Genomic DNA, 23474 nt, shown 5'->3' with positions numbered 1-23474 from the left:
AACCCATATCTGATGGGGAGCCTGTCCACTCGTGGGCTTTATAGGATCGACTGTTATACCACGTATTATTTGAATAGGTGGTTGCACTCTATATACTATACGTAGCAACGGTATCGTGCTCTATAATCTGTAATGGTCCAACATGGTCTGATACTATATAATACATCTCTATATACAATTATCTGTTTTACCATGATTTTAATAATTGTATAAACCATGATGTTATGATAAATTGTATCTGTATCAACTGTATTTCTGAAATAAACTGTAAAATTGTATGTCATAGTATTGTAAACTGTATCTATATCAACTATATAATCATGGTATTCTATAATTACTATAAAATATTTCCTTTATCTGTATATTATGTAAAACATAGCTCTAAAAAATACTGTAAAACTTGTTTCTGTACTATATTTATATTCTCAAACCACACAGTAATTTAAAACATATTATACATAATGAATAAATTGTACTAATTCCTACTGTGAATAATAATCTGGTATAAATATATATTCTATAGTGAAAATCATACTAAATTTGCCTAGCATAGCATAATTCCCTTACCTGATTTTCGCTAAAATCTCCCTACTGTAATGGGTCCTACACCCGCAGGGTTCTCCACTCAACACCCTGAAAATCATAAATCTCATAACAAAATATTACTATTTCTACGTCTACTACATTTCCTACAACTGCTACTAAACCAAATTTTTCTTAAAAGACCTTACCTTGAACTTGGGATGAAATCCAACTCTGTCCCACCGATGATACGCCATGGCAAACTTGAAAAGAACTTCCCCAAGAGCGTCGTGGTGGCTTCAGATCGTCGATTCGGTGAACGAGACTGGAATCGCAGAAAAATGGGAAGGGAACCGTAGAGAGAGGAGAGAGAGATTCTTCGCTGAAATTTTTGTGTAAAAATTGAGTTTAAGCACTATTTATACTGTGAAATTCATCGATAAGCCACGTCACCTCGTTGATGAGTCCTATAGAAAGTTCGTCGATGAACTTGCACCCTCGTCGAAGAATTTCAGACTTCCCAAAACTCCTTTTTAGTATCTTCTCGTCGACGAGATTCAGAAGAACCTTCGTCGACAAAACCCCTGTGTTCATCAATAAGGCTTGGAAAATTTCTTGGGACTATCACCTCCAAAATGTAATGTCGTCGACAAAGTCGGCTACCTCCTTTTGTTATTGTTTCCATTTTCCTCCCTCTTTATTATTTAAATATCATTATTCTTCGAGTCGTTACACTATGAGGTCACAGTTAGCATTCAGCGCCGCTTTTCATCCTTAGATAGATGGGCAGACAGAGAGGACAATACAAATACTTGAGGATATGCTACGTACATATGTGCTTAATTTCGGGGGTAGTTGGACCCAATGTTTGCTGCTGGTCAAGTTTGCGTACAATAACAGCTATCAATCCAACATTGGAATGGCACTGTACGAGGCTTTATATGGTAGGAGGTGTCGTTCTCCATTATACTACGATGAAGTGGGAGAAAGGTGAGTATTGAGACTAGAGTTGGTACAGCAGGCGTATAATAAAGTCTGACTTATTAGAGATAGAATTAGTGCAGCTCAGAGTCGACAGAGAAGCTACATAGATACTCGCCACCGGGAGTTAGAGTTTGACGTGGGAGATCGAGTATTTTTTAAGATAGCTCCACTGAGAGGAGTTATGAGATTTAGGAAGAAGAGTAAGTTGAGCCCTAGGTACATTGGCCCATTTGAAATACTTGAAAGAGTGAGGTCAATTGCCTACAGGCTAGATTTACCACCAGCTCTATTTAGAATACACGACGTATTTCTTGTTTCCATGCTGAGAAAACACGTCCTAGACCCATCCCATGTGATCAGTTATGCATAGATAGAGCTCATTGGCATATGAGGAAGCACTAGTGCAGATCTTAGATAGGAAGGAATAGGAATTGCGCACCAAGAAAATTCAGTTAGTAAAAGTCCTATGGAGGAACCATGCCATAGAGGAAACTTCGTGGGAGCTTGAAGAGGAAATCAGACAGAAATACCCACACCTATTTAGTGAGGTACAGTAAGAATCAGTATTGTTCAGATAACAATAGTTTTATTTTATTTAGTACGGAGTGATGAATGTATAGTTGTATTTTAGGTTATAGGGTAGTTAGTGTTTTGGTTTTAGGAGAAATTTTTTTTCTTTTATGGGTATAATTGTAATCTCACAGAACAGCTTATGTAATCACAGTATTCCTCTACCATAAGTAAGGGTAATTAATAAAATAAGTAGTCTATTTTCCTCAATTGATGGTGTTCAATACAGATGAAAAATTTCGAGGATAAAATTTTATAAGGTGGGGAGAATGTAGTAACCCGGAAAAATATGGAAATTAAATAATAGAGAAATGAGAGGAAAAAGGAAATTTTAAAGGGAACGCAGCAAGGCCTCGTCGACGAACGCAGAGTGTTCGTCAACAAGGAGTCTTCTTTGGCTCGTTGACGTGGATGCATGTCTCATCAACAAGAGTTTACCTAGGGGCTATCTTTGGAACCTAAAATGCGTCGATAAGGGTTAGTTGTTCATCGACGATCTCCCTTCTTAGACTCATCGACAAGGTGACGTGGCTCATCGACAAGGCCACATGGACAACACTCTATATATAGCCCCAAAACCAATTTTTTGCAAAAAAAAAAAATCATTTTATCAATTTACTTTTTATCTCTAACTCGGTTTCTCTCACTTCTCTCTATGATTTTGGCTTTGTTCTTCGTTGGTTTGATGATTAGAAGCAGCCACGCTACTCTTACGAAGATTCTCTTCAAGTCTGTTGGAGTAGATTATTGGTTAGACCAACTTGGGAACCATCCTAAAATCAGGGTAAGAAGGTTATTTGGGTATTTTTAGTATTACCAGGTTTATTTAAGCTTAGATTTGGTATTGTATGAAAATATACTAGCATTTTGTGAATTAAAATTAGGGTGTTATATTTTCAAGGTTAGGGTATTTTTGGGACCCTGTAGGCATGGGTTGAGGACCCCAGTATATATATTTTTCCCGGAGCCAGGTATATTAAAGTTTAAGAAATTGTGAATAGGCAGGTTCACGAAATATGAGTGAGATAATTTTCTTGGGAAATTCAGTGATTTACTGAGGAATTTGTATATATGTATTATTTTAGGATTTTGGGGATAGTACGCCATGAGCATGAGAATAGAGTTGGAGGCGAGCCTCCCAGCCAGTTAGGTGAAGGGAATATGTTCTACTAGGAATGTTAGAATATTTATTAATAAATTATATGTTTTTCAGATTATTATTCAGTTCAGAAATTATTTTTATATCAGAAAAAACAGTATCAGTATATGAAATATTTATTTATGTAGTTGTGTGGCATGAGATAGTATTAGATCAGTATATGTAATATATATATATATATATATATATATATATATATATATATATATATATATAGTTTCCAGATTATTATGTTTTATAGTATCTAAATAGAAATATGGTTATGAGACCTTATCAAAATAGTACATAAACAATACAGTTTTTAGATTGGTATGATTTATCTTATTATGTAGAGATATGTTTTATCTGATTTTACAAGAGTATAAATTTCAGTGTTTATATAAATAGATATTTTACAGCATATGTAGATTACCATGATTTTCCAAAATACTAAAACCATAACACTATGTTATTATAGTTGACACAACTCACATAATACTGTTTTTCATATCAGTTTTAGTTGTTATGGTTATTCTCCATAACACTATGGTATTACAGGTTACACAGTACAAATATTACAGTATATTCAAGATTAGCTTTTAGTGTTATGGTTATTTTGGAATCATGATGAAATAGCAAGATAATTATGTATATCAGTATTATATAATATCAAACCCTGGTGAATCAGTTCAATAAATATTTAGTTATCAGAGCACGATACTGTTGCTATTATAAGATCAGACTGTAACCACACATCTTAGATAGTGTGTTGAAGGTTTCCATCAATCGTGTCTGGAGGGATTGTAGACTCCCCAGAAGACTGGGTGGAGGTGGCCGGTTTGATGAGGTAGTTACCAGTTTCATGCCTAGAATAGGTTGCAGTTTGGCCAGGCTGAGGATTGGTAGAATTACAGTTGACTTACCTAGTAGGCCAACTAAAATTAAGTCCCGCCTACGGGCTGCACAACCCTGTCATGAGGGGTTAAATCATAACGTACAGTTTTCCAAGGTAAACATCTCAGTTATGTATATGTATATAGATTTACAAAATATCGGCAGATATAGTATGATACTAGAAGTATGAAAAAGAAGAAAACTCAGATAATACAGTTATACCTTAAACTATGATAGATGCAAGTTATATTGTATATTGTTTTACCAACTTTTACAGTTTCAGATATTGTGAGTATAGTATTTATGAAACTCAGTCACCACACACTAGTAATAGTATATTTCCTCTTACTGAGCATTGTCTCATCTCAGTAATTTAATAATTTTCATGTGATCCAGTTAGGCGAGCGGATCCAGCTCACAGATAGAGAAGGTGGGTACATTACCCTATTTGCTTGGTAAGTGTATACAGGAGATAGTATTTTTTAGTGGGTGATACTGGGGTGATGTGTATATATGTGTGTATGGTTGGGATGAGTTACTAAAATTCTAGTATTGTTTATATGGATGGATAGTTTTACATTTTTCCACTGCATACGTGTGTAATATAATCAGGTTTCCTCAGTGCTCACTTGGGGCCTGAGATGTTATAGCATATTATACAAGAGTGACATAATTTTATGTTTTGCAATTTGTTTTTAAATATATATAAATAGATTTTCGGGTCATTACAAAATCATTCTTGAGAGTTGGCTTAAAGTTTTCTCCCATATATTCTTCTTAATAATATTTTTTTTGGGAGAAAGTTTTTATAGGCTTGAGAATCTTTTGCACATTCATTACAAGATTCAAAAGCTCATTTGTTTTCATTTGCAAAAATCTTTTAAGCACAAGTGCTTGCATCCCCTAAGCTTTATTTGAAAAACTAGTTTTGGGAAAATTCTTATAATATTGAAAAGAGTAACTTGAGCATATTTTTATTTTAATATCTTTGTTTGGAAGGTCTCTTACTCTTTGTTAGTGAGAAAATTATTTTTCACACTCGGTTTTTATTGAGAAACATTTTTGAGTGAAAAATACATACTCACATGAGCTTTAATTTCATATCATTTGAGTGCATTTGTGCTTCAAATTATACATCATCTAGTTGTAGTAGAAGCATCCTATTTGTACAAAATATTTTATATATGTTGTATTCCCGACGTGTGGTCGGAAGAGGGAGACTTGCCCTATGAAAATTCCCAAATTGCTCAAACCGGTTAGAAGAGCACCGAATTTGCTCAGACCCGGTTAGGAAAGCACCGGATTGGTTCAGACCCGTTTAGGAGAACTAAGTGCACCACCCTATAAGATGTATTGGTTGGGCTCAACCCTATAATTTGAGCCAGAGGTATACCTCGCTCCTCGGAGAAGAGGTTGTAATCGGTATCGCTCCACCCTTAAGCGAGCAATTAGCGGAATCCTCTTGCTTGTGAGCTTAAGGCGAGGACGTAGGCAACATTGGCCGAACCCCGATATCATACCTGGTGTCTGATCTTAATTTTTCGCACTTATATTTCTACACATGCATGCTTAGAGTTAAATTTATTATGAATGTGCACATGCTTTAACTATTGTGAATGATTGAGAAATACTGAACCTATCGTATCTGTTTTATTTATCTGCTCAGTTTTATTTTGTTGGGTGATTGGTATTTGTTCAGACATACCCTCAGTTGAGCTATACTGATTGTGGATTTGAACCTGACCTAGGTTGAAAATTTTTAAATACCCAATTCACCTCCCCCCCCCCCCCCCTCCTCTTGGGAATACACTAATTCCAATAAATCTACTTTGAGTCCATATCTTTTTGTTTTAGTGATGGACCAACTGATTAAGAGTATTCAAAAAGGTGTTCCATGGTGTATGTTGTTTGCAGATGATATTGTATTAATTGATAAAATTAGGGACGGAGTAGAATCTAAATTAGATTTATGGAGAAAAGTTTTGGAATCTAGAAGCTTTAGGATAAGTAGAAATAAGACAAAATATATAAAATGTAATTTTAATAATGATAGGAGGAATATTGGAGACAAAGTTAAACTTGATGATGAAGAAATAAATAGCACTTGTAGATTTCGATACATTGGATCTATTATGCAAGCTGAAGGAGAAATTGAAATACATAAAGTTAAAGCAAGTTGGGTAAAATGGAGAAGTGCTTCAAGTATGCTCTGTGATCTTAAAATTAAAAGGGAATTTTTATAGGACAACTATAAGACCAGTTATGTTATATGAAGTGGAATGTTGGGCGACAAAGAAACATAATATCCAAAAAGTAAAAGTTGTCAAGATGAGAATGCTTAGAAGGATGAGTGGTATAACATTGAAAGATAAATTAAGGAATGAACATATTCGCGGTAAGTTATGTGTAGCTCCTATAGAAGATAAGATAAGAGAGGGACAACTCAAATGGTATGGACACTTACAACATAGGCCACATAGTGCACCAGTGAGGAAGAGTGAGTTAGTTATTGTAGAAGACAAAAGAAGAGGTAGGGGTAGACCTAAAATAACTTGAGAGGAGATAGTGAATAAGGATTTAATATCCCTGAATCTGTCAAAAGAAATGTTCCATGATCGCATAAATTGGTGGAAAAAGATTTATATAGTCAACCCCCACCTAGTAGGAATTAAGGTTTGGTTTTGTTATTGTGATTTTATTGTATTCCCTAAGTTTTACAAGACTTGACAAATAGGCTAGATCTATACTATATGGACTAGATGAGCAATGACAAAACCATTGAAAACTAGGAAATAATGGTCTATTATCTAGTGAAAGAAGAAGTATGAAATTGGGACTTGAGATCCCAGGGATATTGGATTGGTCAGGTTGATGGCACTGGCGGATGGTTATTATCTAAAGACCCTGGTTGTGTTAAAGGGATGAGAGTTATCTTCAGTACTGGTTGAATGTGAGTTATTTCTTGTCTAGTTTGAGCCCGGGTTCCATAATGATGACCTTAGTTGGTTCAAGTGCTATCGAGCCATAAGATTTTATCACTAGGTTAAACATTTTAGTGTTTCCTCAAATAAGGATTTGTACAATTGGGTTGGACTTGGTGCAATCTTGTCGTCACATGGGCATGACTCTTTAATACTTTTGGAGGATTTTGGTAAGGGTGACTCCCTTTGATTATTGAGAACTCCATGTCTGTGACACATTGCCTTTTATGGGTTTGGGAGTGCCCTTTGGATTATTCTCTAGTTATCAATTCAATGGTTATCTACCCTTTGGCAATAGCCATGCACTCCCTAACTTAAATGGGTTCAATGTCTCAAGAGTAGTTCTCTTAATTTTCTTTTTCTCATTCTAAGCTTATGTTCATAGCTATGGTATCAAAATGAACTAGCTAGTCTAATCGGGTTAGATCAGAACTAGGTTCATGGTTGGCCCAAGTGATAACAAAAAATTGAATTTGAAAAGAATTGAAATTAACATAATTAGAATTTGATGAACCAACCGAATTGACTCAGCAACTTATAGTCCTTACACAACATAAAAGGAAAAAATAAAAAGGAACAAGAAGGAGGAAATCAGGAGGGAAGGGAGTTTGAAACCTCGGGACAACTAGTAGCATGCTGACCACCAAACCACCTTGCTTTATTGTAATTAAGACTCTCAATTTCTCATATATATCCCATTATATATAACCTTAAATGAAATTAAATAATTTCTAACTTTGAATATTAATAAAAATAATAATTTTAAAAATATTTTAATAATAAAAAAAATTAATAAAATTTTTTTTTAATCTTAATAAATATTTTATTATTTACTAATTTTACTAGTATAATTTATAATGGTATATATGTATATACCCACATACATATTAGTTGTGACCTGCAGACACAATGCATATGTGTTTAATAAGTGTCTCTTTTTAGAAAGAGTTGAAGTTAAGTTGGTTATTGTGGTGTTAACAGAAATAATAGGAGAGTTAATATATATATATATATATATATATATATATATATATATATATATCCATGTTTGTAAATTTTGTAAATAAATAATTTGTAGGATTGAAGATATTTAAAGAATAATAGGAAGAAAAATGGTGATTAAAAGTTACCTAAGCTTCTCTTAGTATGTATATATATATATATATTATTTGTATATTATTGGTTCAACCACCGATTTGACTCGCCGGTCCAATTGGCATATCGAGTTCATATCCTATTGGACTTATGCCAGACCAAGCTCTCATGCCCATATACTAAGATCACACAAGGGTTGGATAAAAAAAAAAAAATTCAAAAAAATTGAATCGAATTGCAAAGCTGAACTAAACTGAATCAAAAAAATCAGTTAACTATTTTTTCAATTCGATCTTGTTCAGAATTTCAATTTTGTTTTGGTCATCATTTCAATGTCAGTTCATCTCATGCAATAACCACAATTAATTGAACTAAACTAAATATACTATATATATATATATATATATATATATATATATATAATATATAATATTATGCAAAATTATAATAATTTAAATTGAAAAAGTTGTATTGATCTAAGATTCTTGCTTAAATTTTTATTTTGAATATTTTAGATTTACATGTTGATTATTATGAAAAAATAATTACATGTAGTGACTTTAAAATTTTAAATTATATGTAGTAGTTCGGTTTGGTTAACCATTAGATATTGATCTAAAAATCAGTCAACCAAATTTTGATTAACTATTTTAAATAGTTTGATTTCGATTTACATTTTCTAGTGAACCGAAACTTCAATTCGATTAATTAATACCTTCAATTCGAGTATTATTATTTACATTTTAAATAATATTTCTATTATTTTATGGTGTAGGATTGGAATAGAATTTGTAAGAATGAAATCAGTGAAAATGGTATCAAAGTCATCACATAATTTTATCATGTTCTATATTTAAATTTTCATTTTATTGCTTACTACATTTCATTTTTCAAACCAAATATATCGTTTTTGTGCATTGCAATAACTTGTGTGTTTTGTAATCCATCTTTAATATACTTCAGTGGTAATTTCATATCTTGAGCAATGCAAGGCATGATGAGCATGTGATTCTGAAAATTCTCAATTCACTTTATTTACCCCGCTCTCCATGAAAGCCTAAATGCTGAATCAGGAACTTTTGTAGCATGGGGATTGAAACACCAAGGAAGTGCATTTTTCATGTAAAACTTGGGCAACCCATTACATGAAGCTTAACCCTGACGAACTAGCTGAACAGAATTATGGGAAGGAATGAAATTTGTGCGTAGATTGATCTCTTAGCTTGATTAGAATGGAATATGCTTTGTGGCTTTTTAACTTTATTTTCAATTGGAAAAACAAAAAGAGACAATTTGAAACAAAAGGTGATGATGAGACAACTGCACTTCAATTAAGAACTTGTAAAATCACTCATGGAACTGCCAGGCAACTCTAAATCACGACTGCTTATAAAAGTAGAGAAGATATCAAACCATATTATAATTCGAATTAATATTCATATAAAATAAGACCAAAAATATAAGAGGCTTCCAAAAACTAGATACCCTAAACCGAAAAAGAGACAATTCGAAACAAAACAATGATGATGAGACAACTTCACTTCACTTAAAAATATGTGAAATCACTCATCAAACTGCCAGACAACTCTAAATCACGATTGCTTATAAAAGTAGACAAGATATCAAACCATATTATAATTATCATATAAAATAGGATAAAAAAAAATAAGAGGCTTCCGAAAACTAGATACCCTAAACCATCACCAGGACGGGGAGAGAGAGAGAGAGAGATAGAGAGAGACCTTGTGTTCCTAAGTTCATTTTGCTTTTATTCTAACAGATTACTCCGTAAAGCAAGGGCGATGGGGGTAAGCACATATAGGACCACTAGTAACAATCATCATCACCCCCGGGATCAAGGACCTTGAAAATAAACAGCGGCTGCCAAAATTACTTTCGGCAGCGCAAGTGGGACTCTGATCATACGCACGATCTCTTACAGCAAAAACCCCTGCGAACAATAATGCAACAACAGCTATGTTGAGGTTTTCTCGCACTATGGATCCAACATCAATTCTAAAGAGGCTTATTCAGATGTGATTTTCATGTATATGCCTCTTGTGATCCCTATCTGAGTAACCAAGCCGGCCCAATCTGTTTCTGTCATCCATAAAATCATGATGATTATGGTGATGGGATGTAGTCGAATAATCATGTCGCTGCCTTCCCTCCATTGATTTGTCTGCTGGGCTTCCTGGCTTTCTCTTGCGACTAGTTTTGGGGGACGCTGAACCCCAGCCAGCATCATTGAATGCTGGCACCTCCCCTTCTTCCACATTCTCTAACTCTGGTCCGCGAGATGACTGCCTCTTCTGTCCTTGATGATGCCCATCTCCATTATCTTCTTGATGCTTTCGGTGAAGCAAGTTCTCGTGTTCTGTTCTGCTTGAAGGCTTGGACCAGCTTTGCTTCCTCTCCCGCTTCACTTTCTCACTCTCTACTGCCAATTCAATACCATCCTCTAGTTCCTTCTCAATAAGATCATCCTCATCCATGAACTCTGTTTTCCGAGCAATGTCACCACGCAACTTCCTCTGCTTCAGTGCTGCCTTTACTCTGTCTTTGTCAATCATTTTAATAGCATCCTTGGGTGACTGGCCATGTGCACTTTCTCTGTGCTCCAGATTTCTGCAATTGTACTTATCCTTCAATTCCCCTACTTCTCTTGTTTCACTTCTTTCAACAATACTTTCCTGACCCTCATCAAGTGCCTCTGCATCAATCAACATCATTTTAGCTCCTCCCATATTCTCCTGGTCAAGCAATGCTTCTGGATCTGGATGCTGATTATCTTTAGATTCACCATCGGTATTGTGATCTGATGCATCATTATTTTGACTTTGGATAGCTCTTGGAGCGCCACCATGATTATCAGCATACAACTGGTCATGAAGTGGATTAGATGACAAAGACTTCAAGTTTCCAGACTTCCCAGTGGTAGTGGTACTTCCAACACGATAATTACTATTTGTTACATTTTCCTCATTGGCGAGAGGAGCTTTTGATGGTATCCTATGAGAAGGCCCACCTGCAGTGCTTCCTTCAGCTTCACTACCTTGGGAGGGGGGTACTCTGTTTTGCTCATAGAGTTCCAACATTTGATTGCTAACCTCTGCAACAAATAATGACAAATAATTAAAGGAGCATATACAAATTAAACAAACTAAGCTACAAAAATTCATCAGGATAGAAAAATTGCAAGGGTTCATTAACAGTGCTTCTGGACATTGCTTTTTTCTTCCTCTACCCAAGAGTATGAAACCCCAAACTGGCCAGCACATTATCTTTTTCAGTTACTAATAATGAAAACTTTATAAACATAAAAATGTAATGAAGATAGCTCTACCCATTGTCATTCTTGAGTGTTGTATACCACTACTATAAGGAAAAGAAACCAACCCTCCAATTGGCGTGGGGTAACATCAAATTCCTGCCACCAGACCTTCTCACCATCTGATGGGAGCTTTACTTTGAGGAACTTGGCAGCAAGGAATATGGCACCAGCTGCAATATGGTGGGGTTTAAATTGCAAGCAAAGAGATGTCCGCAGCCTGCATGCCTCTTTCCCAGTCAAAGATAGAAGGAAGAATGAATGGGTGTTATAGATAATTAGAATAAGCAATGATAATTACCCATCATTGACAAAATTCCATGCAACTTGAGCAAGAGCATTTTGAGCAACCTTGAATTTCTTTATTGCTTCTACAAGGGGTTTATAAGGATGGTGCACATTAAGATCAAAACCAAGGGTAGCAAGTACAACCCTTTCTCCAAGTAGAATCAACTCTTTTTGTTGTTCATAAACCTCCTGCATAATGCACGTTAATGTGTCAATAAACTAAGCATATGATAAGTAATTAAAAAATATACATGTTCAAGAAAAGGTGAAGAAACAGAATGTAATAATGACATATTGCAGGACCAATCAATACTGTTCTTCCAAACAAGCAAAACATGCAGAAAGTTTAATGTAAGTCAACAATAAAAGCAAGTTGAATTTTTATTCAAGTGATTATATTGCCAGGAGGCTCAACAAACAGCTGACTACCCCATGCACCGTTGCATGTTTATCACTGTGCCATGGCCACACTGTTTTTATGCTTTAAGCTGCAGGTTAACTTCGGTTAATATAATTACATGACACAAAGGCAGAAACTACCAATGAGAAAAACAATACCTTTTGCTTTATCCTCTGAACAGCAGCAGGATCCTTTTTGTGAATGATTTCATAAGAAACAAGGATAACATCTTTCAAAGGACGAGGAGTTTCTTCAACCTTCCCCGCAAGAAACATGCACACAGTTGCAATAGTCTGCCAAAAATATAAAGTGAAATTAGGCAACAAATCAATCATTTTCCTAAATCCAAATTTCCTCTTGGCCGCTTCAAAATTCCAGGGCATACTTTGTTTTAGGGTGTCTATAGACGCGCACACACTCACCACCTAGTTCATCCCACCCCACCCCAACCCCCCTCCCCCCCCAATGTATATCCATAACTGGCTGCAAATATCCAATGGTATTATTCACTTTGCTCCATATTTAAAGTTTGACATTACATATGCATGTTTTTGTATCCAGTCAGTTAATTGTATATACAACATTTAATATAAACAACATAGTTAGCTAGAAAAACAACATTTAATAAATATAAACTTATGGTGAATAATGTTGTGCCACAGTTCAACATGGCAGCCTCCCTCTAAAAGTTATCACTATTTTATTATAAAGGCATGCCCTGTATGTGTGCGCCAACACACACACGTTACCTAGTTTCCACCTAGTATGTGCATAACTAGTTGCAACTTGTGAGTATGCAATGATTTTATTCACTTTGTTGCTTATTTAAAGTTTAATATTACATAGGCATGTTTTTGTTTCCCAAGCCCAACAATCAGAATTATATAAACAACATTTAATATAGACATCAACAGTTTGTCAGATAAACATCATTTAATATAAACAATATTTAAATATTTAATATACATTTATGGTAATAGCATTGTGCCACATGGTTCAACGTGGCAGCCTCTCTAAATGCATTGTGTGCGTGCTCAAACACACACACACACACACACACACATAGAGAGAGAGAGAGAGAGAGAGAGAGAGAGAGAGAGATTTCCTGTGAATAAATAATTTGCAAAGAAGTCCTATTTAAAATGCATTTAATAATTTAAATACATTAAAAACTCTCAACATTTGGCTGTAAACAACATTTAAACAATAATCAATAATACTTAATATAAACAATATTAAATAAAATTTACTTACTATAAGCAACTTCAAATATGTACAACAAAATTTAATGTGAGCAACATTAATATTCGATACTAAAAAGCACTTGATGTGTCCATAGTTAAATAATATTTAATGTAAACTGTATTTAATATTTTAACTACCTGAGTCAACAGTAAGGGTGATGCAGCCAATTTTGATGGTCGTAACAAAAAAACATCTCCAAGCAAGGATGTCAGACTGCATATATCTTGCCCTCCCCATTGTGTGAGCCTTGTGCACAAGGTGTTACATTATGGTCATATTATAGTATATTCTTTGTACTATTAAAAAAGGATAGCCCGGTGCACAAAGCTCCCACGTATGCAGGATCCGGGGAAGAGGCAGACCACAATGGGTCTATAGTATGCAGTTTTATTCTTTTTAATTGAATAAAAATAAGAATACCATTAACACGAAAAATAAAATGCAGTGACATGCTAAATTCATTATGGGACACAAACAAGCATGCTATATAATAAACACGTGCATACATATACCAGCACATACATGTCCACACAGAGTTGAGAGAGAGAGAGAGAGAGGGACTCTAGATTTATTATTACCAAAAAAAAAAAAAAGACTGAAAGTTTAGGGCAAATTAGATAGAGATTTGATGCAATAATCAAATTGATCACAAATGGAGCTATCCAATAGGATATCCATGTTATGATTCCCAAATCAATTAAGATTTCTATTTAATGTCATATTGACTTTTCCTTATTTTCCTTGTTATTTTAGGAGTAGTTATTGGAGTCCATGAAAGACTTAGATTGGGAGTCCATTATATTATTGCGTGTTATTTTCATTCAAGCAATAATATAATTAAGAGCCTTTGGCTAATTTGGAGGCAGAATCCCTCAAAGTGATCAACCCTATTATTCCATCCTTTCAATTTCCCCAATTTCCCTACAATAAAACTCTAGCGTTTTATCATTTGGTATCAAAGCCAGCATTCTTGTAAATGTCATTAATCCACCAACAAAAGCAAGATCTTCAAATTTTTATCTACACTCATATACAATCGTCACAGAAAATTCAGCAGTCTCAAATGGAAGGTAGGCTAAAGGCTAGGCCTAGCAATATATTTAAGCCTCAATTTTATGAGATCCAAGCATCCCTCTCTAAACTACTCGGTACATCTTCTCATAAAAAAAAAGATGATGCATCTATGTCAGCTAATCATAGGACGCAGTCAGACACGTGCAAAGGAGGAGAGTGTGATCATCGTATTTCTCGTATAGAGGTAGAGTTCCTCGATGGGACAGTGGTAATCTCTCTAGTTGGGTTTCTAGGGCAGAAAAATACTTTTGCTTTCACCGCACTCCAAAAATATCTAAAGTTGATATTGTTGCTATTAAATCGGATGGTGATGCTATTCAATGGTATTACTGGGATTTGAAGCTTGCTATGGAATGACCTAACATCGAAAATTTGAATCTGAATTACTTGTCCTATTTGGACCCACTAGATAAGAGAATATTGATGGAGAGCTTGCCAAAATACACCAAACTAGCACTGTCTTGGAATACAGGACATGATTTAGGAGGCTATCAAACAGAACTAACGATTGGAATGAAAACCAACTCTTCAGAACTTTTGTTGAAGGTCTACTACCTGACATACTGCATAAGGTCAAAGTGTCACCATGGACTATGACCGTTGCACTTTCCTTTGCATGGTTGAAGAGAAGTTAGAACAAAAGTAACGTCGCTCCAGTATGACCATTAGCAAGCATATTGTTAACAGCACTACCATACCACCTGCTCCTTGTAATCCCCTTACAACTCGAGAGAAACTTAAGGAGCGAAAAACAAAGTGTCCATATTAGCATCATGATAAGTGGCACAAGGAACATCATTGCAAATAGGGACAACTATTGATGATTGAACCAGTGGAGGAGCTAATAGAGGTTGAGAATGAATGTGCTAATTCAGATTAGGCAAGATATGAAATCTGGTGATAATGATGAATCTATCACTTCGTCAATTCACACTTTAGCTAGGTATGCTAATCCTCAAGCCATGAAAATTAATAGCATCCTAAACACCAACTTGTCACTGTCTTAATTGACATTGGGTAACACTGATAATTTCATGGATACTAAAATTGCCAAATTGCTGGCCTATCTTGGAGCAATGTCAGGGTTTTGACATGAAGGTTACAGACAGGACCTTGACATGTCAGAGCAAGTGTCCAGACTCCAAAGGTTAAACTTACTATGTAGAATCGTAAGTCGTCTATTGATTTCTTTTTGCTCCACTAGATGACTGTGAAGTGGTTTTGGGTATTAAATGGTTATGGAGAAGCTTTTTAAAAAACAAAGTGACATGGTTGCCTAGTATAGCCTTGAGCACTAGAGGAGTAACAACACCAGTCTAGCCAGGATGAAGGTCTAGAATCTCTTATTTCAGAATTTGCTGGCCATAATGAGGCAAAGTGGGATGCATGGATGACACTTACTCGTGATGAAATGGATAGCATGAAAAAGGTGGATTATGCTAGTTGGGCATAAATGAGGGCTTTATGGCAATGGTGTTTAATTGGTATTTCTAGTAGTTATGGTTCAAGTATGTATTCGAAATTGTTATTTCTTATTTTTGTGGATACTAGTATAGTTATGAATTTATGATGCCACTCATTATTGTGCTACATTGGATATTTCATATTTTACAATACATGGAAACATTATGTATTTGAAGTCGTAGTCAACCAAAGAGCCGCAGCACTAAGGGCACCTGCCACCAAGCTCCTCACCGCCGCAGCAAGGTCTCTCTGGCACCTCTCTCTCTCACCATGAGGAACCACCACTGTAATTTCCTCTCGCCACATTGGCGCACGAGCTGCCACAGCACCAAGATCAGCACTGTCACACCAACCATCAAAGCCTCGCTGCTGCCACAGCGCCTTCATCATCCTGCTGTACTGCCTGCCACAAAACCACCATTGTTTACCTTGCTTTGCCACACATTTGAAGTCATAGAGGCCCCTACATGAGTCACACCCAATAATGGTAAGAAGGGTGGCTCTCTTCCTCGAGCAAAGGACCCTCGCTCACTCTCCTCACTCTCTCAATTGAGCCTTCGTTGTTATTAGGAATTGATGATGGGAATTTGATAAGTCCAGATCAAAGGGAAATATTTCAATCTGAGATTGGATTGAATAGGGAAGGTTGGAGCTTTGTTCATTCTAGAGAAGAATAGACAACGCAATCGATAGGTTCAATTTTCTTCAGCAGCAATGAAATGGTTCTAACAGGGGCTCTCCTCCCTTGCTGGAAGTTTATGCACAGGTTTTCATAGCTTTTAGCTGGGTTTTGTTGATTATTGGATGGTGATTCATGCGACAGGGCCAGGGAAATTCATAGAATTAGGGCATGGATGGAAAGGCAAAAGATACTCTATCATTGTCCCAAAAGGATCCAAAGGCGACGGTGTTCTCGGTTTGGGGACGACTTTGACGCTTTGGTGAGTTCTTGTCTTTCAAGCATTGATGGACTTGGTAGTAACAAGAGTAGTGAAAAACAATCCTGGGGTCAGATAGTATCAAGAAAGTAGGAAGCTAATGGAGTTTGATTGATTCCTGAGGTTGGTGCTCGCTTGATTCCTAATGATGGAGTTTGTTTGATTCTCAAGGTTGGACTTCAATCGATCCCTATGGATGCAGAGGTCATAGAGGAGGTGGTGCCTGTTTGTTGAGGGGGGAAGATGCAAGAGGAAACCTTGTCGAGCACTCTACACAATCAATTGACATCACTAAGGGAGAAAGTTAGACCAAAGGTGGCTTGGTTTTTTTTTTTTTTTGGATTAACAACAGTATCCTAGGCATTTTTTGCCCACACTAATTTGTTGCCTATGCTAGCCGTGCCCACAGCCAACACGCAGGAGGTAAATCGTGGATATGCAGCGCAAGAGGCAGGAATCGAACCCGGACCACTGGGGTTACCTGCATATTCTAAGGCTCGCCCTTACCACCTGGTCATATTCCCGGGGGCAGGTGGCTAATGGATGAAGGGATGGTGAAGGTTGTGTGAGCTGGGCTTAGGTCTTTGACAATTAATATAAAGCTTTTTTAAATTTTCTAATAGGCCTGTTGATTAAGGAGGCCCAAGAGAAGAATTTTGATTCTATATCGTGCCAATTTAGAGAGGGGAATATTCAGCAGGGCAAATCTCAGTTGGGCCAATCAAACAGGCAGGCCCAAATGCTTAGTCAAGTCTCTAGTCAAAAAGAAGGCTTCTTTTTGTAAAAACATGCGGGTGGTTCAGCACTTTGATCGACTTCAAACAAGAAGTATGGTGGTCAAGAGGAAAGAAGCAGGTGCTCTGGAAAAAAAAAAAATGAGGAGCTATCAAATGGGTTGCTAGAAACTCTACTAATTTTCTAGAGAGTGATGCATCTCTTTTTTTTCAGAGAAGAATGATTGTAGGCAGGGTTCCAAGATTGAGTTTGAGAAATCTTCTTCTAAGAATATTGATTTCCTGTGAAGTTGAAAATCAAGACTTTATTGGTGTTTCGGAAGGGAATTTAGACGATAGGGGCTCAATTTGGATAATTTGAAGAGTCGAAAGATGTACGCTCATCATAAGGGTGTACAATTGGGTTTCAAAAGGAGGAAGTGTTTTGAAGATAATCAGGATTCATCCGGTGACAATTAAAAAAAAAAAAAAGAATTCTTAAGAGAGATGTAAAGGTTTTTTAAGAGGAGGAGCCAATCATTGAGACGGCTAATACAAGTAAAGATAGTCAGAGATGGGGGGATGCATCGAATGATGATAGCCTGGGTAGTAGTGATTTTGAATGTGACAAGGGCTTACTTTTGGATCAAATTCCTGAGCAGTAAGGATTTTCTTCCAACTCTTCTTCTGATCAGTGTTTTAAAAGGCTCAATCAAGGCTCGCCTCAAGCCAAGGCATGCCTAAAATGCATTGAGGCTCAATCTAAAATACCAAATTCCAGAAAGGCTAACGCATTACATGCTGAGGCTTACACATTTTTATAAAAGGCATGCCTTCTGCGCATTTTTGGTTGAGGCTTACACATTTTTGGGTGTGTGATTGATTTCTTAAACTATTGAACCTCAACCTTTCCAAAATAACTGAGTTGTATCTTAGATCATGAAAATAGTTTGAACTTTGTTATAGTCTACCTATTTTTTGTCATGATTTATGTCATGTATTCAAGCTAGCAATTTTTAAATGGCTAACAAGTAGTTTGCAAAGAATATATAATTTTTTATTTTTTACATTATATTTATGATTTTCTTAATTTTTCTTTAATTAAAATATATATAATTGATTTACATATTTTTATCTTTAAAACAAATTCTCAAAAGGCTTACACCCCAATGCATTAAGGCTTACGCCTTGCCTCTTAAGGGTTATAATGCCTTGCCTTACGCCCTCGCCTTTTAAAACATTGCTTCTAATTATCTCAGGGATTTAACTTATGCGCCACCACCTCCTCTAGAAGGTCAGGTCGAATTAATATTTTTTAGGATGATGTTTCTATAGAAGAACAGAAGGTAAAACATGGAATTCTGCTTACTCCAATTATCTACTGATAAAGACATTCAAACTCAGAATTTGTTGGATAGCTTGGGCCTCACATTGGCCGATGATGGAGGAAATGAAGTTAGGCTTGATCGGGGGTCAAATATAAGCGAAGAAGGACCAAAGGGAATTAGCAACTTTGAAGTGTTCAGTCAACTATGATGGGAAGGATTAAAGAAGGGCTTTCTTGGATAATTTCAGCTTTTTATTCTTATTTTTATTTTTATTTTATTTTTTATTATTTCCTTTCTAGTTTTCTTCTTGTTATTTGATTTTTTTTTCTCTTTTTACTTTTAGAGGATTTACTAACTCGCTCAGATTGTACATTCTCTTTCTTTTATTATCAAAAAAAAGTATGTATTTGAGATGTTACTCTTTGCAATAATGCAGTTATTTTACATTATATGTTGCGAATTGGGATAATAGGTCTAGCACTGCAGAGATGGGAAAAGAATTTTGCACATCATGTGGATTTATTGGTACACGCAAAAAACTAATATCAAATGAAAAATAAGTAACAGAGATAACTACTTGTGCCTAAGCAGACGTTATTATCTTTTAAAGCATTGTTATTGTTACTCTAGTACACAATGAATTGACTAAATGCATGTCTCGCAGGATATTAATATTTATTCATATTTGCACTCAGTTGAGGGAAAGAATATGGATGGCAGATAGCCAAGTTGAAGAAAAAAATGGAAACATTCATGCAGATCAAGGGCACAATGAATGTCATACAAAATTAAGAATCAGTTTCAGCATCCCTACAAAGTATCCATGTTTACTTTTATTAGTGCCTATAGAATTTTATCAAGATCCGGATGTTCTTAGACACAAAAGGCTTGCATGTGCATCCCTACAAACTATACATGCATCATAATTGTGCCTATTATATTTTTACCATTCTAATGGGGCCCATTCGCTTCATGCTACACATTTTCAACATTTACTTTAGAAAAAAAAAAAAATAGTAAGAAACTTGATATTGGTTTCATATTTACATGAACTTTTTCAATATTGGAGAGAAACATTATCTTTTTTATGTTGCCTACATGTGCAGATTTACAGCACCTTAATGAAATGTAAGGTATTGATTAGGAGACATTCGACAAAGGCATGCAACATCTAGGGAACGACTCAACAATGCTGATGTCCAACTTAGAGATGTTATGGTGCATCCACTTGGTGTGTTAAAAGGCCAAATTTGCTTTCTTGAAGAAAATGACCCCTTTAGACATTGAAGTTCAAAAGGATATAGTAATTGCCTCTTTTGCAATTCATAATTTTTTTAATGGATCATTCACAGATACTTATTTTCCAAATTTTGATCAACCTATGACGGTAATTGGATGAAGAAGAGAAGGAAGTCATGGTAAGTACGAAGCAAATGGGCCCCGTTAGAATGCGCAAAACCAAAAGCTTATGATTATTTGTGTTAAGAAATTGCACTTAATATATAATAATTGACAATTTATAGTATGAAATGGCACTTGCAGTACTTTTTTTTTTTTTTTTTGGTAGTATTGTGAAACTATAGAAAATATAGTAAAATTCAAAGATAAAATAATTAAACAGAGCGATAGGCAAAAGGGGATAAGGTGGATGTGAACACTATGTGGCATAGAATGGCTAACTCTATCATAAAGATAGCAAAAGAGGTTTTAGGTGAATTCAAAGGAAGATACTTGGGCAGCAAAAAAAGTTAGTGGTGGGATCAAGATGTCCAAAAAACAGTAAAGAAAAAAAAAATGTATAAAACATGGCAAAGTTGTAGAAATATAGAAATACTTAAGAAGTACAAAAAAGGCAAGAGAAAATGCAGAGGCAATTAGTGAAGCATAAAGCTTATGATAAAAAAGGAGAAAAAGCCATTTAAAAACTTGCTAGAGCTAAATGCAGAGATTTAGGTAATATAAAATGCATAAGGATAAAAATGATAATGTCTTAGTCAAAGAAGAAGACAAAAAAGAGAGGTGGCAGAGGTACTTAATAAGTTGTTTAATGAAAACCAACTAAAAGCTTGAGCTTGGAAGTGACGAATGAGGAAAAGGCTAAAAACAAGAGATTTAATTGCAAAATTAGAGTCTTGAAGTTAAGATGGCTTTAAAAAAAGATGAAAAGAGGGAAATCATTTGGACCAAATAACATATCAACTGAAGTTTGGAAATGTCTAGGGGATAAACAAGTATATGGTTAACTAATCCATCCAACACTATTATAAAAACCAAGAAAATATCAGAGGAATGGAGGAAAAGCACGTTAATACATTTGTTGGCCTAACAAAGCTTAATCTCGTTTTAATAATGACAAACCAAGGCATCTAATTGTGCTTTTAAGTGTATTTACAGGTATTATAGTTTAAAAGCACAATGACGAATGAATAATGAAGAAGCCATGAAGAACACCAGTAAATTACAGATGGCTATTGAAGAAAAGCATGGATAAAGATCAAGCTTAAAGATATGAAGGCCTAGTTAGTTTATAATGTATTTTGTAAATTAAGCTTTATGTAAGTACGTCAAATGGTCTTTGTTATGAAACTCTTAGGATAATTACGTGGACTTGGATACCTTTTCAAAGACTTGGAAAATATTTTTACAAAGTCCAAATATCATTTCAAAAGGATAAAAATCAGTTTTGGAATCAAAAAGATAAAGGAATATTGAATTTCAATATGTTCGGGCGCCTACGGCAAGTACTCTATCGACCGAAGGGAAAAACTAAACAAACTAGTCTGACATTAGAGAGTTTGGGCGACCGAACCATTGGTTCAGTCGATCGAATGGCAACTGCCATTATATAGCTCCAAACAGTGTTGGTTCGGGCGACCGAACTTAGAGTTCAGTCGACATAAAGGCTACTGCTAGTTTGAAATTCATAATTTTAATTGGTTCGGGCGACCGAACTCCCAGTTCAGTCGACTAAAGCGCGCCATAAGTTTCGCGAACAGCCTAAAATTTTTCCTATTTTCAAAGATAATGTTACCATATCTTGCACAAACGGTCAAAATTTAAACCTAGCTATTTATAGCTAACCCTAATCATGTTAGGGCAAGCAAACACATTGATTTTACATTGAAAATTCTACTGTGTGCCATTCCTTCTTTGAAATTGATTTTCTGGTTTATACTTTTAAGTTTTAAACTTTCAAACCTAGAAAACTAAGCCAATCTCCTTGAGCTTCTTAGCAAATACTTTCTGAGAGTATTATAGTTTTTATTGTGTACGAGTCTGCTCTAGTTAGAGAGTTTTTCATTGTACAAAATCAGTTCTTGATTTCCTTGTAAACTAACGGTTCAGGTTTTGAATCGTTGACAAGCGAGAGGATTGTTCTTGCTTGAGAGGTGTCTCCCCCAACTGAAGGAGAGAGCCGTCTCCACCTATTGAATGGAGGGATTAGGGAATCCTCATAACAAGTTGCTTGAGGCAAGGACGTAGGCACGGTTGCCAAACCTTGTAAAAAATTCCAATGTCACTCTTTCCCCTATCTCTTTTATTTTCCAAGCATATTAATCTTGAAATATATCTGTTGTGTATGCTGTGGATGCTCTACGTTGATTTGTAAATGCTGTGAATGATTTGAATATCCATATTGATCGAACTCGGCTGTAGTTACGAATATTAGTCTCATGATTTATTTACTAGGAATTATATTGTGTTTGTTCATTATTCATTTAAGTTATTAAATAAATTATTTGGTGAACAAGCATACTCTTGTTAATATTGATCTGCTGCAAGCATTGTCCATAGTGTGTGATTGATTACATTTTGATATATAAGTTTAAGCTCTCTCATATTTAGGAATATAGATATTGGTATAGTTGTTTGCTGAAAATACTCTGTGGTTATTAAAGTATTTAGAGCACACGTAAAATAAGTTTTAAAATTGATTAAGCTTCCGCGCATAAAATTTTAAAATACCCAATTCACCCCCCTCTTGGGATTACATCTTAACTTTCAATTGGCATCAGAGCATAGGTTGCAATAAATCCTAATAGGTAGTTGCACAAAGATCTAAATGGCAAACCTAGGTGTGTCCCCATTTGGAGAAGGTCAATCCTCCTCCAATACCTTGCGGTGTTAACTACACCTTTTGGAAACAAAGAGTGAGAATTTTTCTACAAACCATGGATTGGAGGGCTTGGAGAGTTGTGGTCCAAGGAAATTACGTGCCTACTAAATTCACTAAAAATAATGAAGTCCCTAAGGAAGAAGGTGAAATGAATGAGGCCGACATGAAACTTATGCAAATAAATTCAAGTGCAATGAATGGCCTATATTGAGCATTAGATGCAAACAAATTTATTAGGATCATGGGATGTAAGAGTGCCAAAGAAATTTGGGAGAAATTTAAAATAACCTACGAAGGAATTGTAGACGTTACGGATAGTAGGATAGACATGCTCACTAGTGAGTATGAAGCTTTTAGAATGAACCCAGATGAATCCATATCTAGTATGTACA

At 35.4% G+C, this 23474-nt stretch overlaps 1 protein-coding gene across 3 annotated transcripts in view; it reads right to left on the bottom strand.

Annotated features, from left to right (window-relative positions):
* Positions 1–9580: 9580 nt before the first annotated feature.
* Positions 9581–23474, bottom strand: part of LOC131144641 (cyclin-T1-3-like) — a 48288-nt gene continuing 34394 nt past the window's right edge. For all 3 annotated transcript variants that reach the window (XM_058093403.1, XM_058093404.1, XM_058093405.1), the window contains 4 exons: positions 12362–12496; positions 11817–11992; positions 11584–11735; positions 9581–11296 (listed from right to left, as the gene is read on the bottom strand). In XM_058093403.1, coding sequence (XP_057949386.1) covers positions 10215–11296; positions 11584–11735; positions 11817–11992; positions 12362–12496 — 1545 coding nt within the window. In that variant the 3' untranslated portion in view covers positions 9581–10214. The remainder of the gene's footprint in view (positions 11297–11583; positions 11736–11816; positions 11993–12361; positions 12497–23474) is intronic.

The sequence above is a fragment of the Malania oleifera genome, chromosome 12 (genome assembly GCF_029873635.1).
Source record: "Malania oleifera isolate guangnan ecotype guangnan chromosome 12, ASM2987363v1, whole genome shotgun sequence".
Classification (NCBI taxonomy): Eukaryota; Viridiplantae; Streptophyta; class Magnoliopsida; order Santalales; family Ximeniaceae; genus Malania; species Malania oleifera.
This window is presented reverse-complemented; position numbering and strand designations above follow the sequence as displayed.